The sequence below is a fragment of the Onychomys torridus genome, chromosome 17, assembly GCF_903995425.1.
Source record: "Onychomys torridus chromosome 17, mOncTor1.1, whole genome shotgun sequence".
NCBI lineage: Eukaryota > Metazoa > Chordata > Mammalia > Rodentia > Cricetidae > Onychomys > Onychomys torridus.
The window spans coordinates 38,392,816-38,418,769 of record NC_050459.1 but is presented as its reverse complement, the minus strand read 5'-3'; the positions used below and the strand labels follow the sequence as shown (position 1 = coordinate 38,418,769).

Here is a 25,954-nt window from a genome sequence, read left to right as displayed (position 1 = left end):
AGTTGGCTCTAGCTGGACAGAAACTAACCGGCACAGCCCTGCACAGGCCCTGATCACTTAGAGCAAGCAGCATCAGATGCACCAATGTGAGAGGAAGTAAACGCAGCGGAAATGGGCAAGGGGCAAAGTGCTAGCCTGACTTCAGCTAGTCCACCTCCAGTTGACTTGCACTTGAGGACTGTCTTCTATGAGGTTCCCAGTCTTCCCTAACTGCCCCTACTTTTCTTCATTAGACAGAAGTCTTTATCGACTTCTATATTGGCCAAATTAAAAAAAAAACAGCTTGCTAATTTTAGCTGTGTATGTATTTATGGTGTGTGTGTGTGTGTGTTTACACATGTGAATGCAGGTCCATATGCAGATGTGTATGCATATGTATGGAGGCATTGGGTGTGTTCCTCAATCTCTCTCTACCTTATTTTTTATTTTAACATACATTTATTTTGGGGGGAGAAGAGGAACTATGAGGAACTATGCTACAGTACCCCCATGGAAGTCAGAGGACAACTTACAGAGTTGATCCTCTGCTACCATGTGAGTCCCAGGGACTGAAGTCTAGTTGTTAGGCTTGGTGCAGAGCCCTTACCTAGGAGCCATCTTGCAGGCTCTTCATCTTACTTTTGGGGACAGGGTCTCTCGCGGAACCTGGAGTCCACCCACTTGGCTAGGCTGGCCAGAGAAAGAGCTCTGCCTGTGTCTGTCTCCTGAGGACTGGGATTACAGATAAAGACTCCCACGCTCAGCTTTTCACAGGGGTGCTGGGGATTCAAACTCAACAAGCCTCATGCTTACAGATCAAGCCCTTTACCAGCTAACCCACATCCTTAATCTTAGCATTTCTACCAGATAAAACATGCATATTTTCCCCGAAGAAACTGAACACTTAATACCAACTGCCCTGGCTGCAACTCTACAAAATAACTAGGTCAGGTAATTTTACCCAACTTACATCTTTAAATACAATGGTCCAAATATGTAACTAGTACTTCAATTAAAAAATTTCAGAAACACACCCACGTATCTATCACACATGAATGCAGGTCCATGTGCAGATGTGTATGCATGTGTATGGAGGCCATTGGGTGTGTTCCTCAATCTCTCTATTCCTCTGTAAATCAAGAACCACAAGATAATGACTTATACCTTCCCAGCTTTTCTCTCACCGTTGAATATCATTATAGATGCAGGTAACAGTTTCACTAACCAATCTCACTGCCCAGAATCCCAGTACCTCCCCCACCTTCCCTCCCACTAAATTAACACTGGAAAAACTCTGGCCTTGCCTGGCTGCTGCAAAGCTACTATGGATCTCTCTCAGGATGCCATCGTATGCCTTAGCTGTCTCCTCTTCCTCCCCGTTTGGCATCAGGGACAACCCCTCCCCTTAAATGTATAGGTGAAAAATACCAGTTTCTAAGTGATCCTTTAGGACAGTAATATAAGCCATTTTCCCCTTTAAAAAAAAAAAAAAAAAAAAGCCAAAAGGCAGTGTTCATAATGTAAGTCACGAAGAAAATGCAAATTAAGGCCTAAATTATATTCTCTGACTCAACTTTAACTTCTAACAGCTCCTTATAGGCTTTGAAATTTATGTGGAGAGAGGGAAAAAAAGGGAGGTAAGAATAACTGTTCCCAGAAAATTTACAGGAAAAGTATCAATTTCCACCTTAAATTCTGAGTATTTTTCTATATCGCTACTGGACCAGAAATTCTCATTTATATTGGGCAGTCGGACACACACACACACACACCCCAAAATGAGTCTATTCTCCCAAAAACTGATTACCAAACACTATTGATTATGCCATTTTCCTCCGTCTTAAATTAATTCTGAGAAGTCTCCATGAGTGATGCTAGTGAAATATAATCAATTAGGGGGGAACCCCTTGAATTAATAGAAAATACAATTAAAACAACAACAACAACAACAACAAAAAAGCCTCTCTGTATTTCCACATGCTTTGCACCCTTCGATGGCAGTAGAGGTTCTAGGGTGAATTATAGCTAAAATCCTATGCACTTTTGTTGTGGTTTTATATGTGGGGTATTACCAAACATACTAATCTTTAATATAATAAAGGTCCTTTTAGAATGAGTAGACCTGTAAAAGCATCAGTAAAAGCAGTAAACTGAGGTAGGTCTAGACCTGACTGGTACTAGCTAGAGCCTTGAGTCTCCCTCTGTTTACCACACGCAGAGGGAGAGGCAGCTGGAGATAAGACCTTCATTATTTATCTATTTATTATGTTACTGCATACTGAGCAGCTTCTGTGCACTGGGCCCTTTGGGCTGGATGCTGGAGGTAGAAAATGCCTCCCTATAAAGCTCACACCCCACTAGAACACTGACTTGTACAGAACCTGTATACTCAGAGAAAAACAGTTCAGAATCAGGAACTGGCTGCCCCTGAGACTCCAGTTTTAGAACTGTATTCTAAAAGAAAGCATATTATAGCAAAACACTGCTTTTTTCATTAAAAAAAAAGTATTAATAAATCCAACATGTTACTTTACTACTTCCTCACATAAGCCTTGAGGATATACCAAGCTTTGTATAGAGTCCTTCACTAGCAAGCAGAAGGTCCTAGGTTCAATCCCCAGTACTGTAGTGGGTAGACATCCCAGCATTGGCCTGGAAGTTCCAACCCCCATTGAGGCTTTGGTAATGGTCACGCCCACAAGGCAGGGCGGAGGAGGAAGCGGAAGACCAAGGATCGGGAAGAGGTCTCGCACTTAGTGCCCGGACCCTGGACTGGACGCTGGAGGTAGACCGAGCAGAGTTCTCCAGAGAACACCGCCGGACTACGCGATACCTTTGCCAGACCCTGCAACCTACCCCTTCATTTGTAAGTAAGCCCACAAAATAAACCTCCCTTTTAACTACGTGGAGTGGCCTTAATAATTTCACCAATACAGTACCATACAGCATAACAAAATTAAAAAAAAAAAAAATGAATTAAAAAAAAATAAAAAACCTGAACTTGTTCACCTTATAAATAAGAAGAAATTAATTTTAAGATGTGTTTCACTTGTCCAAGACCATGACTGAAAAAGGCAGCTACCAGCCAGATCTTTTCAGTTCAACATTCCATTACCTACAATGGCCTCTCATATCCTGGATTGGGTAAAGCAGACGATAAAAAAAAATTTTGCATGTAAAACCTCTGGGTACACTGCATAATTTTGCAGGTGTGCAACACCTCTAGACGGCATGCCAAATGGTGTTGATGTTACTGTACTAGCATGCAAATCTACCAGCGTGCAAAACTCCTTAACCAGAATGCTTCTCAAAGTTACTACCAAACCACCACGATGATCTTGATAATAGAGTTTAAATTTAAGAGATCACTATCAGTGTTAACGATCTCAATTTTCTTTCGCGCATCTTATGTACATTTAAACCTCCAGTTCCTTTGGGTCCAACCTCGTGGCTTATGGTCTATTATCTTCACAGCCTAAAGGGACAAAAACACGTGTATGTACTTCAATGCTGAGCCCTCACAGAAACCAACTGGGAATTACGAAGCCAAGACGTGAAGAAATAGGAGGAAGAGCATCCAACAAAAGCAATAATGGTACTCGCCTGTGACTTCATCTATCCTGAAGATGCCAACACCAGAGCCATCTCTAATGGAGTACCGGATCTCTCCATCTCTCCCCGTGTCCTCATCATGAGCTGACACAGCCATCACCGATGAGCCAATCGGGACATCTTCTTTCACCACCCCCTTCTCCACAAAGCTGGAAAACACTGGCGGGTGTAAGTTCTCATTCATATCAATGACCTCAACTTCCACATAGCAAGTGGAAGACAGAGACACTGGCTTCCCTTTGTCCTTGGCCCTTACGGTGAGATTATACACCTGCTTCTTCTCAAAGTCAAGCTGCTGGACAATTCTCACTGCTCCACTGAGTTTATCCACATCAAAGTGGCCTTCTCCGTGGTCCAGGAGACTGTACCTCACTTGGCTCGACTGACCTACATCAGGATCATAGGCCTCTAACCACATGATTATGGTTCCTTCTGGTAAATCTTCTCGGACTTTCACAGAGTAATTGGGTGGAATGAACTTAGGTGGATTGTCATTAACATCATCCAGCGACACTTTCAAAAGCACAGTGGAAAACAGCTGGGGTTCTTCTGTGGCTTGGTCCCTGGCCTCAATCTTTAAGTAATGCACAGGCTGCACTTCACGATCCAAAGGTTGGACAATTTTCACCACCCCTGTCACGCTGTCGATTGAAAACTTATCTGTATCTGTGAGAATCGAGTATGTCACGTGTCCACTGGGGCCCAGATCTTTATCAGTGGCTTCCACCTGGATGATTTCACTATCTATCTCCTTGTCTTCACTCACTTCAACAAAATAGTTCTCCTGTAGAAACTCGGGTGGATTATCATTGGCATCCAGAACTGTGACATCTAGAAGACGCCATGCAGCCTTCTGAGGTATACCAAGGTCATACACCGTAATATTCAGGGTGTATTTGTCCGTTACTTCACGGTCAAGTGGAGATAAGACTTTGAGCATTCCTGTTTCCATGTCAATAACAAAGCAACTGTCATCATTTCCTCCAGAAAGGGCATAGACAAGTTTCCCATTGAAGCCAGAGTCAAGATCAGTCGCATTCATGAAAACTATATTGGCACCCACGGGGAGGTTCTCCTTCACCTCAATTCCAGTTGGAAGAGTACTTCTGAACTGTGGGGCATGGGCGTTGACCGAGTGAGAATCAAAGAAAACATCCTCCACCTCTCCCTGGTTGTGCAATTTATTCGCCTGCAGCAGTTTCTCAGCCAGCATTTTGGCAACACCGGTCTCCTCACACTGCAAGTTCACTGGCTTGCGACTGGCAGCCACCGTGAGGTTGATATACAGTGGCGTGGCAAAATTTTCTCCATCTGTCGCTGTAATTCTCAAACTGTGGAAAGAAACCTTTGCGCCAGAGCCATCCATTAGCGAGTGCTTTAAGGACAGTACCCCAGAGCTGGGGTTCAAGCCAAACAAATCCAACTCGTTCCCAGCTTCGATCTGGTACCTCACCAGCTGAAGCTCATCCGCATCAATGGCGGAAACCGTAGTTATCTGCTCCCCGACGCCTAGGTCTCTGGGAATGGTCCCTTCACAGTTTATCTTCTCAAACAAGGGGGTATTGTCATTCAGATTATTGAGAGTCAACGTAGCAAGGACTTCAACTTCCCGGCGGTAGGGCAAGCCCCAGTCGGAGGCACGGATCCTCAGCGTGTAAACTCGAGGCATCAATTCATAGTCCAGGTTCTCGGAAGTACTCACGGAGCCGGTGAAGTGGTCAATGACAAACGGCACGTGATTTAAGTTTGCAATACTGTAAGTCACGTACCCATTCTCACCCTCGTCAGGGTCTACTGCGCTCACCCTCATCACGGTGGTGCCAATGGGCGCATTCTCATCGAAGGATGCTTTGTAGGCAGTCTGGGTAAACTCAGGGGGGTTGCTGTTGGCACCTACAACTTTCACCACGACTTTGGTGGAAGCTTTCCTGTCACTGGTTGTCACTTCGAGTTCAAAATGGGATGAGGTATGTTGCCTTTTAATTGGTTCTAAGATGGAGATGAGACCGGTGTTGGGGTTCAGACTGAATTTAGCTCTTGCAGGGGTGCTTTTAAATGCATACCTCACGTGGGAGTAACTAGGAATGGCCTTGATTAGGACCACAGGTGTATGTGGAGGAGCAAATTCGCTGACCTCAGCTCTGTAAACATCCATTTCAAACTTTACGGGCCCAGCTCTGAACTGCGGAGAAAGGACATGAATAACTTTCACTGGGGAAAACTGGGGAGGAGTCCCTTTGTCTTTAGCCTGGAGGGTCAGATTGTAGCCATAAGGATGGCTATCCCAATCGATGCCCCCAACAGCTTTCACTTTGAATGCCTTACTCCCTGGGAAAGACCTCACTGTTTTAAACTGCTGCAGAAGGTCGCCAGCCACAATGCTTAAAGATGCTATCTCCCCGTTGGCACCCTGATCACAGTCCTCCACAGTGACAATAGCGTATGTTGGGTCCCTGTCCAGCTCAGAGGGCGATAATGTCACTGCTGTTATCACGGGCGCACACTCGTTGGCCTGTTCCACGTGAACCGTCAGCTTGGCCATGCTGCTGACTCCACTGCTCCCATACAGTTTCATTCCCCGGTCCACAGCCAGGATCTCCAGCTCGTAGAGCTGAGTCTCTAGGAAATCAAGTCTGCCAGTCAGAACAACCACACCACTTGTTGGGTGGATAGCAAACATGTCAGTGCGGTCTTTAAAGCTGTAGTAAAATTCGCCGTTGGTGCCGATATCCGCATCCGTGGCACTGACCCTTGCGACACTGGTCCTTATGGCTGTGTTTTCCGGCAAAGAAACACTGTAAGAGGTGGGCGAGAATAACGGCCTTAAATCGTTTGTATCCAGCACTTGTACCCTGACCTTGGTGCGGGCCTCAGCGTTGCTGTTTTTTTCAACTGCTTTGATCATCAGTGTGTAATGGTCTCTCACTTCTCTATTAAGGATAGCTGTATTTCCTCCTTTGGTCCTTATTCTTAGAAAGCAAAAGTCTCCAAGAACATACTCTTCAGCTTTGAACAGGTTTTCGCTGTCTCCCGAGATGATCTTGTACCTTATTTCCCACGAGGGGTCTAAGATGGAGATGCCCATCTTTCTAGGGTGGCCAACATAGGTTTTGGCTGCGGAGTTTTCATGCACAGTAACATTGTACTGGAAGTGTGTAAACTGTAGAGAAGGGGTCGTGGGTTCGAGTCTTTGGCTCCCATCGCTACCTCCAAAATGCTGGAGAAGGAGAAGCAGAAGCGAGGCCAAGTGTCTCCCCATTGTTTAATTCTCGGCTGCCTGTAAGAGAAGAAGTAAGAAGTGTTACATGGAAATAAAACACAAATAAATTATAAATTAAGGGTAAATTATAAATTAATTACAGTTAAGGAAGCATTTCCCACCTCCACACAAGATGAGTAATTGCTTTTCAATACAAACAACACTCTGACAAGTCTAGAATTATGTTTGGCAGCAACCCTGTTAATATTGTTTTCATGTGTATACGTGTATGTCTATGAACAGGTGAATTTCTGTGCACAAGCATGCAGTGCCTACAGAGGCCAGAAGAGATTGTCGGAGGCCCTGGAAATGGAGGTACAGATGGTTGTGAGCTGCTATGTGGGTGCTGGGATTCGAACCCAAGAACCCAAGTTCTCTGCAAGAGCAGTGCTCTGAACCACTGACATATCTCTCCACAGCCCTGAATTTTATTGTTATACTTAAGTTTTCGGAAGAAACATAAACATCAGGTTTTGTTTTGTTTTTTGTTGTTTTTGGTTTTTTTTGTTTTGTTTTGTTTTTCGAGACAGAGTTTCTCTGTGTAGCTTTGTGCCTTTCCTGGATCTCGCTCCATAGACCAGGCTGGCCTCGAACTCACAAATATCCACCTGGCTCTGCCTCCTGAGTGCTGGGATTAAAGGTATGTGCCAGCACCGCCTGGGAACATCAGTTTTTAAATAGACAGGCAATGGATATTATATTATCTTCTCTTACATACCAGGAATTACATTCTCAAAATCTTATAAACTTATTTTCATGGGAGGGAAGGAGGAAGTCCTTGAGACAGGGCTTCCTGTAACTGAGGCTAGCCTCAAACTTATGATGTAATTGAGGATGGACTTGAACTCCTGATCCTCTTGCCTCAATCTCCCACTGCTAGACTGACAGGCATGTTTCACCAAGTCGGGGAAGCTTACAAATGTGTGCTAATACAGTACTGTAAACGTGCAAAGCCTCCAAGAAAAAGTCCTAAACAGGGCTTTTACAGGCTCTTGTATAATGATAGCTTGTAACCTGCTTTCAAAATTTATCCTGAAATTATTTTCTTCATAAAAATAATTAAGTTCATTCCCTATAGCATGCCTTTACTGTCTCATTTAGTACTATAAAACTATCTGGAGGAATTACAGTAATCACTACCATCAAATTTGTACTCAGGTAATTTCTAAACACCAACCTGAGCATACAGTAAAAGGTCATTTTAGAATATGAAAACCTGAAGAGCTAACAGTTCTTCCTAAGGCACAGAAGCAAATCTCACCCTGAACATTGCCATTTTACCGTCACTGCTGTCAATAACCCCTTGTTCAAGGGTTTGAGATCTTTAAAACCCTGAACAACCTGTCACCCAGAAGTCACCAATAAAAGACAAGATACACGTACATAGAAACTCAATCATCAAAGCATCGTATCAAGGTAGCAGGGAGGGCAGAAGTGCAGGAAGGGCAGAGGGTGACTCGGAAGGGAAAAGAGGGAGCCTGAACAAAAGGCAGCCTTTAACAAGTGGGAAGGAAGGCCAGGTCCACAGGGCTGAGATCTGGACAGAGAATGGGGCTTTTTTTTTTTTTTTTTTTAATCTCTGGACCAGCTGTTCTTCCTCATGCCAACAAATTCATCCTGAAAAAAGGGAAAATCGATGCATTTTCACAAACTCCCAGCGCTGACAGCACAGTGCAGAAACTCACCCTTGCAAAGTAACCCTCGGATTAATATGCATAAGTTCTGAGAGCTAGCAAAGGTGAAAGAAACAGCAGACTGGAAGGCTGGCTTGACAGCCCAGCAAAATTAGGAAGGCAATATTCATTTGCAGCATCTTAGCTCAGCCACTGCCAACCTGCCCCATTAGTCATTTTATTGGGGGAGGGGGGAGAGAACTGATGTGTCTAAAGCAATTAGAAGCCTAATGGATACTGAATCAAGTTCAAGATGGGCACCCTTACCTGCTCCACAGCTATTCATACCTTCCCAGCAGACAGAGTCAGGAAATCACACACATCTCTGACCTCTAGGGGAACAAGGATTACTTAACAAAATAAAAACTTCTCCCAAAACCACCACTACAAAAAAACTCAATCTGTTCGCCAGTTCTAATCTTTTTGGGGAAATTTGAGTTTTTATATTAAAAAAAAAAAAAAAAAAATCCTGGAATTTTGACAAAATGTAAAAAAAACTTCCATTCAGCTCAATTGCAGGTTTCAAGGTCATGCTACCCAATGTCACCATTTTTGGTATGTAAAGATTTAAGAAAGGCAAAGAAAGTACACTTGACCTAGGGATATAAAAGTACATGTTAGGAAAATGCTTTAGAGACCATCTACAAAAATGATGATGAATGGGTGTTGTCCTTCTTGAGATGCACATTCTGCTTTTGGAGCCAATGTTACTAGGATCCACTTCACAAGGAGCAATCACATCAAAATTCTATGTAACCACTTCCACGTGTTTGCTTAGTTTTACATGTAAAATATTACAACAGCCATCAAAAACAAGATGGCATCTAATAGACTGGCGTGTAAAGATACCTACAGAAATGGACTCGCAAAACTAAGCTGATCCCATTTATGTCCGCCAAAGGAGGAAAGCAAAACTGTGTACATGCATATGGATATGGATATGCTTCAAACTGAAAAAAAAAAAAAAAAAATTCTTGACCGAGTCTCACAAATTCTTGACAAAGCTCACATCGGTGACATCTGGAGGGAGAAGTAATAAGCAGACACTTATTTATTAGTGTCTGCACTGTATCCATTTTTAGTTAAATTATGTTTATCATCTGCTTGCTCTTTTCAACAAATATTTAATGAACAACTGCTGTGAGGCAGGTATATCTCCAGAAGCTAGGGGACTGAAAGTGAACCAAAACTCCTACACTGATGGATGATGCACTGCCCGGTAAGCCAAATAGGCTATGAAGAGAAAAGGAGCCCGGTGGACGAGGGGTCAGCGCTTTGGAAGAAGCCCATAGCCAGAGACTGCACAAGCGCCTGGGGAAAGGAGAAACTCATATCCAAATTAAGCTTAGCATGAGTGGTATTTCTGGAAAGTAATGCCTGGGTTCTCTAGAACACAGTGGGATGAGGGAAAAAAATGAGAGAGCCCTGGGGCTGGAGATAGTGGGGCAGGGAAAGAAGGCAGGGGCAGAGACACGGAGAGTTTTATTGTAAAATCATCTTACACTGAGAGAATATGTGCAGAGTTTCTGCATTAGCATCTCCCATGAGCATGTTACTACGGAGTCAGTCTGGTCATGCACTGGAATTTGTCATGTTTTATGATTAGACTGGGTCTGTGTCTTGAAGGGGATCACAGGGTCATCTTCCACACATCATAGCAGTGACACACATGACATCCCAGTGCTGACACTGACCTGGCCCCAACCTCCTCTGAGATCTTGTCGGTTTTCTGCACAGCCGGGTCACTCCCTTCCCTGTTTTCCTGTACAGACACTCTCTGGAAGGAGGCCAACAAGTAGCTGACAGTTTCCCAGGTGGAGAATACAACCCGCAACTCAGAATGCTGAGGTTGATTTGTCCATTCTTACTCAACCCATTTTATGACCCTCGATTTTACTCCTAATAAAATGAGAGCCTGCAGGAGGATTGGGATCAGGGACGTGTGGTCACTGACTGCAAGAAGGGACCCCTATGGACTCTGTGTTGAGAAATGTGGGCAGCATGGGTTGAAGCCAGCGGGGGGGGGGGGCACCCCCAATCTGAGGCTGCTACATGATAAGACATTTGAAAAGCCATCATGTGTGTGAGCCACCATGATTAATGCCGGAGGTGGGGAGAAGCAGTCAAACTGCGTCTGTCGCAAGGTTCTCTGGTGAACAAGGGGAGAGACAGAAAAGGCACATTGAAGTATCAAAGATTTCCAGACAGTGGTGCTGAACGAGGAGGACCTTTACTGGCAGGGTCAGAGAACAAAAGGACGGCCTGGAAATGGGGCCAGCCGTGCACACTACCACAAGATGTTCTGACTGCTGTGGTTCGGAGGAGTTCCCCCAAAGGCCCACGCATCGAAGGCTTGGTAGCTAGCCTGTGGCACCCATGAGACAATATGGTGCCATCAGAGATGAGTGGGGTCTAGAGGAAGGGTGTTACATCACTGGAGGCACGGCCTTCAAGGGGCCATTAGGACCCCCAGCTCCTTCCCTGTCTCCCCACCCCCACCTCTCTACTGCCTAGTCATGACAAGGTCAACAGACCTTCTCCACGGGTTCCCACCGAGATGCCTTTGCCATCACAGACCAAAAAACAGGGCCAAGTGACCAAGGACTGAAACCAAGCACCAAATTACCCCATGCCTCCTCCTAAGTAGGTGACCTCAGGTATCTACCACAGCGAAGGCAGACAGGTGGTGACTAACACACAGAGGCTATGGTTAGGCGAATAAAGCCTTCAAGCCGGCAGATGTGGTTAAGTAAGAAGGCTCTCCAGCCTGGAGGCAATGATCTAAGAAACCATCGTGATAAGGAGAGCTTTTAAAGCCAGGAAGGGGAGGAAAGGCCAGGCAAGGATGGAGCCTTCATGAAGAGGGACGCAGCAGGAGAAGAGAAGAAAGGCAAAGGAGCCAAATTAGCAACTGAGGGGGTGAAGAAACTAAGAACTAGAATCAGTGACAAGAAACTCCAGATGCCAGTCTCCTCGAGTGCTTGGAACTTAACATCTGGACTTGGGCATGCCCCATGCATGCCAGGCACTGCCATGATGCCCTTCCTAGCACCACAGAGAGGCCCTGGGTCCCCTCCCAACTCCTCAGTCATAAGAGAAATCCTAACAGACAAACAGTACAGCTGTCCTCTCTCCATGAACACACTGCCCCTGCCTCATCCTCTCAGGATCCCCAAACACCTCTCTCTCTCTCTCTCTCTCTCTCTCTCTCTCTCTCTCTCTCTCTCTCTCTCTCTCCATAACCAACCCACAGGCTCCATTGGACACATCACAGGCTAAATAACTTCCTGGACCACCCTGACTAACATTCACAACCGATTAGTTTTCTTTAAACTCTGAATTTGCTAACAGAATGCCACTGGAATTAGGTGAAATTACTAAATACTATCATATAATTTTAAAAAAAAATCAGTTCTAGGGAATATTATTGACCCTACAGAAGTATTAATAAAGAACTGTGGGCTTGGGTTTCACTATAAAATGTCATAAGCAAACTACAGCTATTATTCTATACAAAACAAACAATTACACAGGAGGGGAGAGGATCCACCATTTTGTCTAAAAAGTGTGTTATTATCTAAGTTTCATACTTATGAAAATTAAACTCCAAAACTCATCTCAGCCCAGGGCTATGCTTTGATATTTAGAAGGCAGTCACCAGGGCATGAACTCATAATTAAGTTGTGCTTTTAATTTATATTTTCCAAAATCAAAACAGAATATGTCCTACACTTGGTCTTCAGGGAAACATTAAACATCTTTAGTATAGATTTCTAAAACCCATACATGCACAAGAAAGAATAACTTTTCTGGTAAAAGTAAAATATTACTATCCTCATACTTCTTCACTGGAGGCATTCATGTAAAATGTTCCAATACTGAGAATGCACACTCTTCATGAAAGCACACAGTGACCGTGCAGAGACCATACCTCCTAATTTCTATAGGATTAATGATATCTCCTAAAAAGTGGATTTTTTTTTCTGCTTCACGTATTTTTACCTAAAATTTTAAGATTTAGAAGCAGTTCTCATGTTTCAGAGACATGGCAGCATCTCAAACTCAGGAATTCTGATCAACACCAAGACTTAGAATTGAGACAGAGGTCACCTGACACACGCAAGAGGCCACGTTTATCCTCTACATATTAGGAAAACATTAAAGTTAAGAGCGGTGTGCTGTGCCCCCTCACAGCGGTCCACACACTCTTCAACCTCAGCAAGTGACACCATGGTTTAATTTGTTAGTGAAGTGCAGAGTTTCATTTATGACTGTCGCTTGTGTTTATTGGTGGAGACTGGACCCAATGCTTCATACCTATTAAGTCCTGACACAGTCACTAAGCCAACACCCTCCCCCTTAATGCCATCCTTAAAGCCTGTTTGTCTAAGTATCTCTAAACTGTAAAGAAAAAAAATCACATTTTCAAAGCAACATCTGGACAAAAAACCATTTGGACAACGTAGTTTGAATGCAAGTGACTTATTTTAAAAGAATACCGTGTACTAGATAAAATATTTAATCATCTGTAAAGTTATTTAGAAGTGAAATAAATAAATTATTTAGAAGCAAAATAAACCCCATCCCCCAAAAAATAGAAGACCATTCCTTAGTTATAACCAATAGGTAGTTTCCAGAAATATTTACAATGGAGAGACCCAAAAGACACTAAGGTCCATTTCTTTAAAGAATTAAGCAAGACAGTAATCACAGGGGCTTCTATTCTTGCAACAAAGAACTCACAAGTAGATTCTGTTTTCTGGGTACCCACTGGTTTCGTTTCGTTTTTTGTTGTTTTTTTTTAACCTGTAATTTAACAGAATTTTCCAGCGTGGTGTTTATCACGGGATTACTTCTGGTAACTCTCTCGGTTCTTCAATTTACCTGGCGAGGCAAACAGTGTGACTACCCCGGCAGGTCTCCTCTTCAATATGACTTTGAGAGGATCAATACCTGACTCCTATCTGAGAACCGTCTTCAAGTACCTGATACACACAGGGCAGAACTACAGCCCTCCTCAGCATGGAAAACTCCAGCGTTCCCCTGATCTATCTGCTCCAAACAAAACAAGACAAAAAAAAATTAAATACATTTACTCGTTTGCGTGAGTGTTCGAGGGCACATGTGTGAATGTGTAGACATGGTAAGTGCTCATGAAAATCGGGGGATATCTTTGCAGGGGTTAAGTTCTCTCCATCCGCCATGTGGGCTCCGGGAACCAAACTCAAGATAGCAGGCTTTTTTTTTTAACCCACTGAGCCATTTCATTTACCCCAAAATAAATGTTAAAGGTGTTCTCACTCTAAGAAAGGTAAACCCAGTTTTTCTTTTTTCAGGAGCTGAGGACCGAACCCAGGGCCTTGCAAGCGCTCTACCACTGAGCTAAATCCCCAACCCCTAAACCCGGTTTTTGATGATCCATATAGAAATATAATTTACTATGTACATGAATCTTTGGGAACAAGGCTATGAGAATTATGAAGCTGGCTTCTCTAGTTGACATAAGTCAAGAAGACAGTTAAGTGCGGCGTCAGGCGTCTAGGCTGACAAGGCATCCCTGGATTCACCTCTGCTTTCACCCCTCTCTTCCGGACTGGAGCCATGGAAGTTTATGTTGCTCATTCTCTGCTCGTCACACCCGCGTTCCAGGACAAACTTTGCCCACAGAAACAGGCTGTCTGCCTCCTGGGATTTAACTCCCTAACAACTAATGTGCTTTTCCTCTGCAGACAGAAATCATTTACACGATGCTTTGGAGAAGTAAGCGGCAATTACCATGGCTACTTCTTCCACTCCCAAATTAGCAAGGCTTCGGGAAGAGCCAAATTATGCTCCCTGTGCCCTCAGGTGCACGCACCGGTACTTCACTAAATGGCAGGTCAGGGAAGCGAAAGTTCCAATGTCAGGGTGAGAGCCGCTCACCTTCTTTCCTCTCCGGAGGGAGAGAGTCATTAGGCCCGGTTATCTCTTCCCACACCTAAGAGATGGGGCCAACATCCTGACACCATGAAACCCTGCACCCTCTGCAGCTCCAGAGCTCAGACCTCAACCACCCTGTTCCCTCCTGCAATCTTCTGTTGAGCCTATAAACACAGGTTCCTCCCTGCTTAAAAATAAACGGCTCCCAACCCTGCATTTCCTTTAAACTAACCCCCTTATTTTTCTTTTTTACACTGGCAAAGATCTCAATGAAAAGCACTTCTTTGAGTTCTTCCCACATTTCCTTCTCTCCCCTAAAACCAATGTCATCCTCAAACACCTTACAGAAATCCTTCACATCCTTCCTGGCAGGCAACATGCACAGCTTCTTCGGGCACCACAAGCTAATGTTAAACCAAATGACCTTCTTCTGTGTCCACCTGCCGGGATCTTTATATACGCCATGCTTCACGCCACTCACCTCCCTCAACAATATATCCCGTGTCCTTTCCGTTGCCCATGTGCCTAAAACAGAAAAGCAAGCCACAACACACACTAAAAACAACAACCACCGAAAAGACAGTGAGTGCGCTTTCCTGATTCTCTCTACTGCTGCTCTGGACCCCATTCGCCCTCACACGAGAGGACAGTATGACAAACATCACCTCCCAGCCATCTTCCTACACAAAAGCTATTGCCGCCTGAGAGACCTCATCCTCGGAGCACCCGACAGGACCGCCCACAGCTGAGTCCACACTCTCAGGTACCTAGAGAACACACTTCCCAATGGACCAGCTGCTCTAAGTCAGACTGTCTCCCTGCCAACACCCTGCCCACTGTCCTTTCCTACATTCCAGGGAAGAGCCGTACTAATTCCCCACGTCACTCAAATCGACCAGCTAAGGCATCAAACACGAAGGAAGGGACCAGAAGACCTCAAATTGACATCTAGCCCCAGCTTTTGCCACTGTCCAACTGAGTGAAGTCAGGGAGGTCACTCCATCCTGGGGGCTCCGTTTCTTTGAGAAACGGGGGGGGGGGGGGGGGTGTTGAAATACAGTCTTTACAGCTGCCGGCAGCCCTCCCCCATCCCTTCCTGCCCCTCGCTCCCTCCAATTCAGAGTTTAGAAGACCTTTTATTCCTGTTAAACCTCTATGTATAGAGTGTTACCTAGACTTGCCATTTTTGTTCTGAAGTTCCTCAGCACTGCACCGTCATGTCCCCCACCCCCCCCCCCGGCCTGTGCAATCATCACCGGTTCCTATGTGCACTTCTTCAGGAACAGTATTTAAACTTTCTTAGAAAACCTGTTTTCTCACTGTATCCCGTCACCTCTACTCAAACTTCTTTCTTTTGGATATTACATCCGCATTTGAATAAGATTTAGTATTTCCCCTTGGCCTGCTGGTCCAGCTTACTCTTCTCTTTAAGATTTCCTTTATCTTAAATTGTGCGTCTTGTGTGGGAGCATGCACACGTAAGGCCTCCCATTCCCTACAGCTGCGTTATATATAAACCGTTGCCAGCCACCAATGCGGGTGCTGGGAACAGAACTCAGGTCCTCTGCAAGAGAAGCAAGCAATCATCACTGGGCCCGACTCGGTATACTCCTATTAGGATTTTATCATGAATTTTGATAATCTGAACTCTAACTCCTTATCGAATGTAACCCTAGTATCACTTACTTCAAACTAAAAGGGCACTTTCTCATAGGCTTGTGTCCAGCCAAGCTGTCCAGAGCCCAGGATTCCAACCAGTGGCTGAGGGCTGGAATCTAAGGCGACAGGTACAACGCCCGTCTGAAAGAGGATGCAAATGTAACTCTGCTAGCACAGTGTAGTGACTTCACCTTTCTCTCCAGCATTTCCTTGTTTTCTTGCCCTTAACCTTTGCCCCATAAAAACTATCCTCTGGTCTTCACAAGCCAACTTCCGCCACCGTCATTTACTGTTCTGTGTGCCACCCTGGCCAAAAGGAGACAGCTGCTAAGTCCAGTGAACCTAGATTGGAAGTGGCTTCGGGGTAACTCTCCAGAGCTTTCGTTTTCTTACAGCTTTGGTCTCTTTTCTGTCTCGTCAGCAAACCACAATCAAGCCATACAATCCACACTCTGTACTGCCATTCCCTTGCTCTGTTCTCTCCCTACCCACTCCCCTCCCCCCGCCCCCTGCCCCCCACTCTCCTATCCATCATGAAGAACTCATCCTGACCCACCTCCTCCAGGGGTCCCAGATTTCTGAAGTGTTGTCATGCACCATTTTGATCTTAACAGACCTCTTCCTACGCCAAACTGACTTATCCTCCTCCCTCACCAGACTTCAGCTCTTTAAGGACAGGAAACCTGACTTGTTTGCAGGGAAGACCCACAGTTGCTAGGCTAACGATGGACAGATGGATAAAGGATTAAGAACAGAGAATAGAAGGCAAAATTAAATTGGGGAGAGGATTCACAGAATAATAAGAGTGCTTCCGTCCCCCTTAACAGAACATTCAGACATGACCATCCACCAGGCCAGTAACAGCATTACAGATGGCGGCCCTTTATATGGCTCTTAATTCCTAAGTGGTCCAAAATGAGGTCACTACCACTTCAAACCCCTCCACAACTGGCTATGGGTGATGCCACATCAGTGTTCTAGAGCAACTTAATCACAAAGCCCTAGGCTTTAACACTCTATGAAGGACAAAAATTAAATAATGACCGAATTTCCATACAAAGGATGTAAGTAATGAATGTATTTATCATCACATATACAGTGATCTCTTGGAATTAAGCAAAAATCTGAGAAGCATTTAAATGGAAAAGAAAAGATGAGCATTTTTTAACGAGGTGGGGGTGGGGTGAGGGGTAGGGGGTGCTGGGGGGATTGGAGATGGCTCAGCAGTTTACAGCATTGACTGCTCTTCCCAAGGACCCAGGTTCGATTCCCAGCACACACGTGGCAACTCACTACCATCTGTAACTCCATTTCTAGAGGATTTCTTCTGGCCTCTGGGGGCACCAGGCACCCACAAACAGGCAAAACACCCATAAAATTGAAATTTATATTTTAAATTATTGTTGCAAGTAGCAATTTTCTGATCTTAAATACCGGATGTCATCCCATTTGAAAACACCTTTCCAGGGTCTAAGGACAAACAGACATCGGTACCTCAACAATTAAAGTGAGACTCCCAAGACAGCCCCTGGCTCCATCTTCCGCACAATCTGCTCAAAAGAGTACTTTCCTACTGTAAATTCCCAGTCAGGAAGATTAGAATGCAGAGCCCCACAGCTTCCTCTATTAACTAAGCTCCTTCAGGCAACAAATCAGCCACCTAAATGGCATTTAATGCAATAGTGTGCCGACTGGATTTGGCTTATTGAGTTTATGTAAAAAGCAGCCAGATTGGGTGGGAATCAAGCAGCCCTAGAAAACCTCTTAAGAGCGTTAAGCAGAGGTTCCCCTAAGTCCCTTCTACTTCTAACATGTAAGGAAATGACTTCTCCACTGATGATTCAAGAGCTGAATCTGAGGATACTGGGGGGGGGGGGAGTTATTTAAATGAAAACCTTACTACTTGGAACCCACATCTTTAATGTGCACGTAACTGATCAGTCTACTGATACATGACGTGAACTCAGTAAAGACATGCCTAGAGACTACTTACCCTCAAAATTGAATGCACAGGTGGCCCAAATGACTTTATGAAGGCCCCCTAACAACCTTACTTCCTTTCACAGTGCGGTTTAAAAAAAAAAAAATACCCTAGATCATTTAAGTTGTTAATTTTTTTTTTTTAAGAAATGGGCACACAAAGGCCAACTTTTAAACAAAACTTACACTAAGCTTGTAAAATTCAACTTCAGCCAAAACTGGGAGTTGTGTCATTTTTTTAAAAATCGTATCTTATATTAAAATATTGAACAAGGAGAGAAGGCAAGTTCTAACTGCCAGATCAGAGCACTGATGCCAAGACACAAAGCCAAATAAACTAAAATGAACCAATATCACCAGAGAGGACATGCAACAAATGGGTATGTGGGTGAATAGCATAGCTAAAACTCTCAGACTGATGTGAAAAACATCACCATTTCTTAGTATTAGCACATAAAAATATGTCCTTAAACTATTAAATATAGAATAGAGGAAGCACCAGAAGTCAACTTTTGCAAAGGCAAGTATGTGCCTTTTAAATCTTTTCTGACTGTAATTGTCTATGCAAATTCCCAGTTTAAAAAAAAAAAATCTCTACCCCGCACTCGGGAGTTGCTTAACAAAAGACACTTAATGAAACCATAGTCCAGGCACATGAAAAAAAAAAAACTACATAGAAAATATTTGCGAATTTACTTTGCTATAGCACACAATTGTCTCCTTGTTTCCAAGTCCCTGCAATTCCCATCACGGGGGGGGGGGGGGGGGGTCTTACAAGACAACCAAAAGTTAGCTTCCTAAAAGAAAGCATGGTGAATGCTGTGAAGCAGACCCTCGCTTTAATCAAGACCTCCCAAGTTTATCTTCCAGAAAACAGACAACTGCCCGGCCACACAATTCCCCGGCGGCTTAGCCTAGCAAAGGAGCCGCATTCAACCTCGGCGCTGCACTCCTCCGGGCACAGAACATCTAAGAAACTCTGCGACTCCATTTCAAAGATCCCACGCTCAGGCGATCGGCTCTGCTTTCATCTCAGTCCTTAGGAAAAAACACGCTCCACAGCCGAGATGGACAGGAGTCGAACCAGGAACGGGGCAGTCGTGCTCCCGGGTTAGACAGCCTGGAGCCGCACCGAGTACAGCGCTGGTCCGGGGAACCGCAGCGCCGGTCCCCGACTCGGCAATCACCATTCCCCGCACGTCCCTCGGGTCCCTCCACCCCTCCGCCTCCGCATCCTGGAGCCGCGGTCCGCCACTCAACTCTGCGAACTGGGCAAGGAGACGAGCTCCAGCCCCCCGCCTCGGTGCAGCCGGAGAAGCGTGGGAGGGAGGGCACCTACCCGCCGCCCCAGGCTCAACTCCACTCTCTGCAAACTTACTGCAAAGTTGGCTCCAAGTGGCGGCGGTGCGGTCGGGCGCACAGCCCGGGTGCTCAGTGCGCCCGCCGGCGGGAGGCTGCTGTGCCGGGAGCCGCACTGGGCTCGCACGTCCGCATGGCGCCGCTGGCCGTCCAGCCCCGCCGCGTCCAGCCCGGTCCGCGCGCTTCCAGCTCCCCGCCGTGTGTATCCCTCCGCCCGCGGCCACGCCTGCCTGCGCCGGCTCTCGTTTCTGCAGCGCCCAGACTCCCGGACTCAGTGCGCGCAGCTCGAGACCGCCCCGCCCCGGGTCAGAAGCTCCCCGGGACTACCACGATCGGCGATCGGCTTGGAGCAAGGCGAGCGTCCTGGTGCAGCTCGCACTCCTACGAAAAGGGACAGTTTGGGGACTGTTCTAGAATTTCGAGCTGCTGCTGGGGCTGCTGTTGCTGCTGCGAGGAATTTTATTGGATGTTCCCTGCTAGGAGAGGGGAAACATTTGCTTACCCCCCCAAAAAAATATCGACAGTAAAGGAGAAGTCACCTATGGCTAAGCACTCCCCCCACCACCCACCCATGCATCTCCAGAGACTTGTTCCCAACCTCCAGGAAATCCCCAAATCGGCATTTGAATGCCTCGCTCCGCGAGCCTGCAGCCACCAGGGTGAAAAACTACTAAGGGTCTGGAAAGGAATGCAGTTAGGTCGGAATTTACTTCCTCCTGAAATCCACATTAAGGCCCGGGGAAAATACACCAGTCTTTCCGAGACCTGTTAATGCAGACTCGGTTGGACCTCAGATGTTCCTGGACCGGGGTGGGGGTGGGGGGGGTGATGAACCCCAACGCTGGCCACCAGGACAGACGCGCCCCCCCCCCCAGCCCCCAGGTCTATAGGACAAAGGCAGCTGAGCCTCCCTAGGCGCATTCTCAGTGCTTAATTCCGCCCCAAGGGTGCCGCAGTCTGAGATTCTGGCCCCTTAGCTACAAGTTCTCTAGCGAGAATGAGGGATCCCCGGCTAACAGGCGCCCCACTGGCAGAACTCCCTCTGGCGCCCGAGCGCCCAGCCAGCGCATCCCAGGGCTGCAAGTCCATCCCCGGCTTGGGCACAGCTCCAGGTACCGGCTGAAGCGCAACTGAGAGGCAGCCGAAGCCAGCCTCGCTTTGGGACGCAGCCCAGAGAAGAGGGAGGACTTGACCTGGGAAAGTTTGTGGGGCTCGAACATTTTAACGCCGCGACGACGAAGAGATCAGATTTCCCAGGGTGCGGGTGGAGGGGACAACAGGGCGAACGGCACAGCAGCCAGGGGCTAGTAAGACTAGGTAAGGGAGTATTTCTTTGGCTCAAAGTTTATGTCACTTTTTAAGCCACCTTAAGGGAAGATGTCTGAAAATAATAATGGTGCCTAGCAGGTTAAGCTTGGGAAGAAAAAGTAGTGCCTGCAGAATGAGTGTGCTGATTCGCAGCTCTCTATTCCCCTGCACACTATTTGGAACACACACGAATTCACAACCAGCAGCAAATAACGAACATCATCATAACCCAAAGACTCGACTGGCCGCGGCTACAACCGCGCAAAGTGCTCGCGGAGTTACGGTCAGTTCCATACCCGGAACGCGGCGAAGAAGGTAAACGACCTGATCTCCAAGCTCAACCGGTTTGCGACCCTCACGGAATTTTAACTCTCAACAAAACACAGCCACACAAGAAAGCCAGCCGTTGGGGGAGGGGATGTGAGACGGCCTGGGCTAGTGATGCTAAGAGAGGGAAAGAACAATAAAAAAAGTACAAAAACACACCACTCCATAACATTAAATCGCTGGAGTCTCTAAATGGCACAAAGGAATTCCTGAGGAAAAAATTATCATTCATTCATACATACATACATATATAATTAGTGCTTACTAGAACTAAAATATATTCTTAAGATTCCTAACTATCCAGGCTCACTAATAAACCTCACTGCCTGGAAGAAGTTGCACTTGGTCTCTACAGGAACCACCGAAAGCCAAAGATGCATGCAGTCTCCTAGGCTGCCACATTTTGCTAATCCTTTAGACACCACAAAACGACATGGAGATACCTTTTTGGCTACGAGCGCATTGCCTTCACATGAAGAGAAGTGTAGTTCAAGTTCACGGACATCCTTTAAATAGTCGATCTTCCTTGACCCTGTCCCCAGAGCCTCATGGAAATTAGATGGAAGGGGAACTATTCCCCCTAAAAACCTTTCCCCCAGCACGGCTTCTGCACCCAGTCCACCTAAGCTGATTTTTGGAAAGGTATTAAGTGTGGACCGGTATAAATGAAGGCTGGGGTGGAAGCGATAGAGCTCTGTCTGGTCCTCGTCGTTAGAGTACCCGGCAGGTCCAAGTTCGAGGTCTGCACTGAGCTAGGAGCTGGGAACGCGCCTTGCCTGGTGCTCGGACTAGAGGGCGCTGCGCCACTGCAGATCACCCACTCTCCAACGCGCCCTCCCTGGGCACCATTTCTATAACAAGTTACACTGAATATAATGCACAAACGGCTTCGCTTCTCAAGTTCTTTTGAACAGCGCTCTGTGTGTATTTTGTGAATTCCAAACGCTGCGCATGCTTGCCTTTCATTCCCGCGCCCCGTAAAGGCCGCCGGCAGCCCAGTTCCCTGAGCGCAGACCCTACGAGAGCCACATGAATTCCCCCACTCACTTACAGAGAAACACCCCCACGTTATTTCATTTACGTTTAAACTTAAATTCTACAAGGCATGCACTGAACAAAGAACTCACCACAGTAGCTAGCCCGGTCCTCGATGCTCTTCCTTACAGTCCCCGGCAGTTGGGTAAATCCCACGCCGTTTGGATTTTTGTTAGGAGCCGGGCTCGAAGTACCCAACTTTGCTTCCCTTGGATCTTCAGCATATCCCCAAGCAGAGTGCGAGCCTCCAATGCTGTCGGGACTCAGGTGATCGCTTTTCCAGTGGCTTCCGACCCGGGGAAAGTTTTGAGCACCAAAGGAGGTGGAGAGAGCGCGCACGAGGTCTGGAGAGAGGGCCGAGGAGAAGCCAAGTTTGTTAGGACATGTCCAGGCAGCCAGCTGCCGAGTTGAGGAGTTACGGCCGGCAACTGCGGCGGAGCTCTCTGCCTCCTTTCCCCACTCCTCCCTCCAGGAGCGGCTGGGGGAGGGGAGGTGACGTCAAGGCTCCGCCTCGCCGCCGGCTCCCGGGCGCTGAAGGGGTTCTCCGGCTTCAGTTTGCCTCCCAGCCAGTTGCAGCTGCGGATACCCAGGCTGTCGCCGCTTCCCTAGCCGCAGTCATCTCCCTGGCCGCTGCGGTCGACACGAGGAAAGGTCCGCCCCTCTCCTCCCCGCCGAGTCTTGGAGCTCCGCCGAGCGCAGGCTTCCTCGCACTCAGCACCGGTTCAGCCCGCTAGGGCCCCCCGTTGCGCTTACCTCCGGGGCTTCTAAACCGGGTTGGGCAGCGTTTCCCACGCCTCGAACTGCAGACGATGCTCTTCCTCTTCTGCAGCTGAAACTCGTCGCAACGTGTCGCCTGCCTGGGTTTTTGCTGGGCGGAAGCGCCATCAGTCTCTGCAGGCTTACTTGGACGACTAGGACTTTGTCGTCCTCCAACTTCTGGAAATGAGAATTTTTTTTTTAAACAGTTCCTGTTGTCTATCGCTGTTGTGGTCTTTGTATTGAAAATCACCGCGTCGTATTTTTAATCTCCAAATCCTTTCCAAATGTTCCTGTCTTTAGATCTAGTCTGAATCAGAGATTTCGAGGGGTAGGGGGAAGAAAAGGGGCGGAGCCAGTTTTTAACGAGTCTTACAAGTGATCTGTAGTGATAGTGGCTAATACACAAATCAAATCGTCTACACCTCGAAACGACATAAATTTATAAAAATGCAAACCCTGTTGAACCTTACTTTATAAATGCACGCTCGCTTTTATATAAGCGTCCAGGCTCCGGGAAAATATCTGCTTATGAGGGTTTTTTTTTTTAATGCCACTAAAGTACCAAAATGCATCTCCTGAACAACATGAAATTCTAAAGGAGCCATTTATGTAAATGGACACAGCCCCGAAAGATTGTTGTTAAATTTTAAGGAGCCTCGGAAAAGAAGGGAGGGGACTGGAGGCAGGTTCTATCAACATATTTTCATCCGTTTGCGCAAATACATTGGTCTGTAAATCTTTGAGAGGTTAAGAGCGAACAAAGCTAGGGGGTGGCAAACAGTAAGGAAAGAGATGAAAAGGCTGAGTGGGGTGTGTGTGTGTGTGTGTGTGTGTGTGTGTGTGTGTGTGTGTGTGTGTAAGCCTGAGGACTGCTCCAAGCTCCAATGCACTCCTCCTCCACCTGAAGTACGGGACCAATGTCTGCTTCCCATGATAAAAATTGTACATTAAAAGCAAACCTTACTGGGTCTCATCTGTTTGCCACACCGGTAACAACCATTGGTGCAGACAACCCGCTTTTACTGAGCATCTTAGAAAGTGTCTAGCGAGCACCTAATAGGCACTTCCTATCTATCGCTTCACTTGTATCCCGAGCCTCATATTTTCTCTTGCAGTCTGGGGTTTCTTGTAAGAAAAGGGGAGGCTTTAGGTGGCTAGGGAAAAAAAAGAGGGATAGGGGTAAGAACTTTAGAGTCCCCTGCAAGGCCAGGGGTAGCCAGGAAGCGCCAGATTCCTGTGGAGGGAGAAGAGAGAGGAGGCAATCCAGAGGAAGAGTGTTTTGTCAAGCAAGCCTGTCAATGCCCAGCCTACTTCTATATTTCACTATGGCAACTACGCATGCTCAGCACTCCTTTTAGGTCCACAGTTGATGCTAGAAATTGACCACGTATTACCAGTACTCAAAATGATGCAAATTCTCCTGAGGCACTGTTACTCACAAGAGTCAATTTGGCTTGATATGCTAGTCTTTAGAGTTGCTTATGCAAGCCAAGGGATTTCGATTTTAAAAGAACACAGAGGAATTTACGTTTTATTGATAGTAGTAGTTCTTAAAAATAGCTCCTTTGAAAAGTGAGGACAGGATACTTTGAACAAAACCCTTTGACCTGACCAATGCAGTCGATGTGGACTAGCCACGTGTGGCTACTTTGATTTAAGTGAAATTAAATCAACACTCAATTCCTTAATCTTTCTTTTTTTTTTTTTTTGTATGTGGAGCTGAGGATCAAACCCAGGGCCTTGTGCTTGCTAGACAAGTGCTCTACCACTGAGCTAAACCCCCAACCCTCCTTAATCTTTCTAACTGCCCATCACATATTCAATACCCACATTTGACTAGTGGCTACTGTTCCAGTCAAAATAAATTTTAAAAGTATCTTGATTACAACAGAGAGTGCTACTAGAAACACCTTGTTATATGTCTTTAAATTTTTCTGCTTTTTTTTTTTTAAAGGCTGCATCAAGTATTAAATCTCAAGCTCCCACTCCAGTACTGAGTCATTTCTAAAGTATGGGGAGGGGGGGCAGCATCATGAAAGGATTCACTCATTCAGCAAATATTTCTCAAGTACCAACAACATGCCAAGTGAAATTATGTAAGATTCAAGTCCTAATAGGTGAGGTGTGTTTAAGTGATTAAGGAAATATTAACATGGCCTTTTAGTTGTTTTATATCTTTGCTCACTATAGAATACAGGGGAAATCGTAATTTTAAACAAGATAGCATTCTAAGTCATTTTTAGGACTAGCCCTAGAACCAAACGCTCTCCATGAGCCTGACTAATTTCTGGCATCCCACCCTCCTGTTTTTCTATGCTGTTTTCAGGTCTGTCATACTCCTTTGGTCCCGTCCCCTGACCAACACCCCACTGCCCCTGTCCCCTCCTCCCACATCTGGAGATGATAACAGGAAGTATCTCTCCGTGTCCTCAAATGTTACTTTATCCTTTGCATTCAAATCCAGCTCTCCTTTGGGATCTGCTTATATATTTTGAAGGGGGCTTTGAGCCACACAACTGCTCAACCTGGTGAGATTCAGCTGTGCTTAACTCCAGACGTATTGATGTTTCTCCCCTGCCCCCTTCACAATTCAGAGTAATGAGGGCTTTCTTAAAATTATATCTTAATGATAACCTTTCATTCTACTGGTGAAATTTTAGATGACATAACCATTCAGTCAGGAAAATACATGGAGGCATTACCAATCATTTGCTGACAGCTATTATGTTTAGAAAAAAAATACAGACTATATCTTCAGTTCATTGAAAAATACATATAGTGAAACAGAGTAGTTGTAGATTTCTACTGTCCCTTCAGAAATATAAGCTTGTTATCCCCCAATACTTTGGGAACAGATCTTTGCAAAAGAAATAGAACCCTTGTCATACTTAGCTCAGTTACTGAAGGATTTCAAGCTCACCTTTGTGGGGGAGGATCTAGAAACTATTTAAATTCTCAGTAGAAGTAACAGAGGGGAAATTAGGCTTGAAGTTGTAAAATGTTCTTTGACAGATAAAAGTCTAAATTTGTATGATTTCACAGAACTTTGGAGTCTTACTTTATCCTGTCAAGGTCTCCAAAATGA

The 25,954-nt window shown here is 45.9% G+C and overlaps 1 protein-coding gene across 8 annotated transcripts in view; it reads right to left on the bottom strand.

Annotated features, from left to right (window-relative positions):
- Fat1 (FAT atypical cadherin 1) overlaps positions 1-22,577 on the bottom strand; it is a 120,098-nt gene extending 97,521 nt beyond the window's left edge. For 6 of the 8 annotated variants that reach the window (XR_004946878.1, XM_036209268.1, XM_036209271.1 and 3 more), the window contains exons 1-2: positions 19,460-19,608; positions 3,583-6,868 (exon numbers count right to left, since the gene is read on the bottom strand). Coding sequence is in view for 7 of the 8 variants with exons in the window: in XM_036209268.1 (XP_036065161.1) it covers positions 3,583-6,850 (3,268 nt within the window). In the remaining variant the exon portion in view is untranslated. Of the gene's footprint in view, positions 1-3,582; positions 6,869-19,018; positions 19,037-19,459; positions 19,609-22,202 lie in introns of those variants that run through there. The other 2 variants (XM_036209269.1, XM_036209270.1) reach the window with 2 other exon arrangements.
- Between the last annotated feature and the right edge of the window lie 3,377 nt (positions 22,578-25,954).